Genomic DNA, 2305 nt, shown 5'->3' on the forward strand with positions numbered 1-2305 from the left:
ATTTATTTTTTAAATGACAAAATGATTGTTTGAAAATTATGAATACTGAATATTCATAGCAAAGAATAAATTGATATCTTTGTGAATAAGTACACTGCCTTCTAAACCATAATAGACATTTTATGAACTGGCAACAGTTCAAATTTTAATAGACAAGCTTACAATAGCATCTACACAAATATTGTGAGAGGTTTGGCATAGTATTTTCCCTCCCGTTCTCACAAGATGGAACCTAATGCCACTATCTTTGATTATCTGCAATTTAACGATGGTATAGTCAGTAGAGAACAATATCTCTATCTGGGTGGCATCTTTACCCTGGTCAAAGCAATTGGAGAACCCACAGCTTCTGCCTGCCTCATTCTCAGTGCTATCATCTTTTTGCTGGAACGGAAACGGAACGCAACCACTATTTACTTAGTGGTCTTGAACTTGGCCGATGCCGCTCATATGGCTTTTCTACCATTGTTCAACCTCTGCAACATGACCCCGGGCTGCGAACAAATTCCTGAAAATGGTCACGTGATGCTTTGGTTTGGTTTATACTTATCAGTTTCGTGCCGTCGAAGCGCCCAAGTCCTGAATCTCATCGTTGCTACGCAAAGATTCATTGCGATAGCTTTTCCCCTGAGGGCCAAGACTTCCTTCTTGCTCAACCACCCGCAGTTCACCTCACTTGGCGTACTGATAGTGTCTTTCAGTGTGCACAGCTACACTATAGTTATGTATGAACCGGTGACACACGGTGTGGGTTTGAGTCAGCTTGGCATGGAATATTATGATATGTTCACTACTTTGCAATTCGTCATTATGTGCCTAATGCTGCACCAATCTCTCGTTCTCACCTCTGCCGTCAACATAGCTACCATTGTCACACTCGTTCGGCACAAACGGAAAATGCGAGACATTCGTAACACCAACGCAGCTCGTGAGAAAAATGAACGTTCGATGACCATCATGGTGCTCGTATGTTCCGGACTATTTGTGATCAGGTACCTTCCTGTCAGCACTAACTTTGTCCTTATAGATACTCTGCCAGACTATGGTCCCTTTACCCGAGAGACATATCTATTTCTTTCTGTGGCTTCGGGTGCTATGATGTGTCAGATAATTGCCGTCCTGTTCATCTTCATTAGCTACATCATGCTAAATGCCAACTTCAGGAAGAATCTCATCATGATCCTGTTTACCATCCTCTGTCCTCTCCCCAAGTGCCGCGTATATTTTTCTGCTTTGATCGGCAAAGAAAAAAACAGCTTCATAGGAGCTGAAACTGCCAAGAAACGTTAGTCACTACAGGTCCAGCCACCTAACAGATATTTCCTACCGTATGCCACACCAGTACAAAAATGAATGTCAGTTATGTGAGCTCCAAAGCGCTAAAAAATGTTGACAGACTTTTACCCCCCCCCCTTCTCAGCTGCCAAAACCTTACACCAACACATCCCATTCACAGCGCCGAAAACTGGCCGAAATCGAGTCTCTTAGTTTCTCAGCTCAGCGTCATCTGGAAGTCATTAAATCACACTGGCCGCTCCTGCACACATCAGCTACAGGCTGGCAGGTCACGGCGTAATCGAAACTTTTGAAACTACATATCGGCAGTGTCCTCAAGGTAACCACGAAATATTCCCAACCAAAAGAAAAGACCAAGTTTCCCTCTCACAGTCTGCGAAAACCCGATCTTAATGCGATTATATTTGCCCGTGTTACTGTGTGTGCAAAATGTTTTGGATTTCAACTAATTTACTCTATGTTTATCGCACTTAAGGCTTTTCTCATTTCTAAAGCTGTTAGTATTTCAAAGAGTTTTTGTGTATGTACGGAGACATTTTTTTCAAGCGTGTAGATTTCATCAAAGTCTGAAGAATGGTTGTTGAGATATTGAGTTACATGTATCTGATTCTCATCCAGTGCCTGGTTATTCGCCCGTGGAACAGTGTTTGCGATTCATGTACATGCAGTGGCGGCGGGTAGTGACGGGCTCACGGGATTGAGCCCCTACCCCCTCCCCAACCACCACCCCAACTGTATCCCAAAGCAAATGAAAGTTTCTCCATAATGAAATAAGCAGTTGAAACCGTTATGACCGCACACAATGAACAGAGAGTAATCAACCTGGCGGCTTGCTCGCTTATCCAATCACTGTTGTCCCCGCTTACAACTATAGTAACCCAGCAGCCAATCAAATGTCTTTAGGGCTCAGCAAAGATGAGCCCTTTTCCCACAGTCCATTCTTAATGAAACTCTTCTTGTAAAAAGGTAAAAGACTGGGAAAAAATAACCCTGTACCGAGGGCTCACAC

The 2305-nt window shown here is 43.3% G+C and overlaps 1 protein-coding gene across 1 annotated transcript; it reads left to right on the forward strand.

The window, feature by feature from the left end:
• Positions 1–225: 225 nt before the first annotated feature.
• On the forward strand, positions 226–1290 carry LOC106011495. Its single transcript, XM_013081450.1, has one exon. It carries the CDS (start codon positions 226–228, stop codon positions 1288–1290), a length of 1065 nt encoding a protein of 354 aa, XP_012936904.1.
• Positions 1291–2305: the final 1015 nt, after the last annotated feature.

The sequence above is a fragment of the Aplysia californica genome, unplaced genomic scaffold (assembly GCF_000002075.1).
Source record: "Aplysia californica isolate F4 #8 unplaced genomic scaffold, AplCal3.0 scaffold00131, whole genome shotgun sequence".
Classification (NCBI taxonomy): domain Eukaryota; kingdom Metazoa; phylum Mollusca; class Gastropoda; order Aplysiida; family Aplysiidae; genus Aplysia; species Aplysia californica.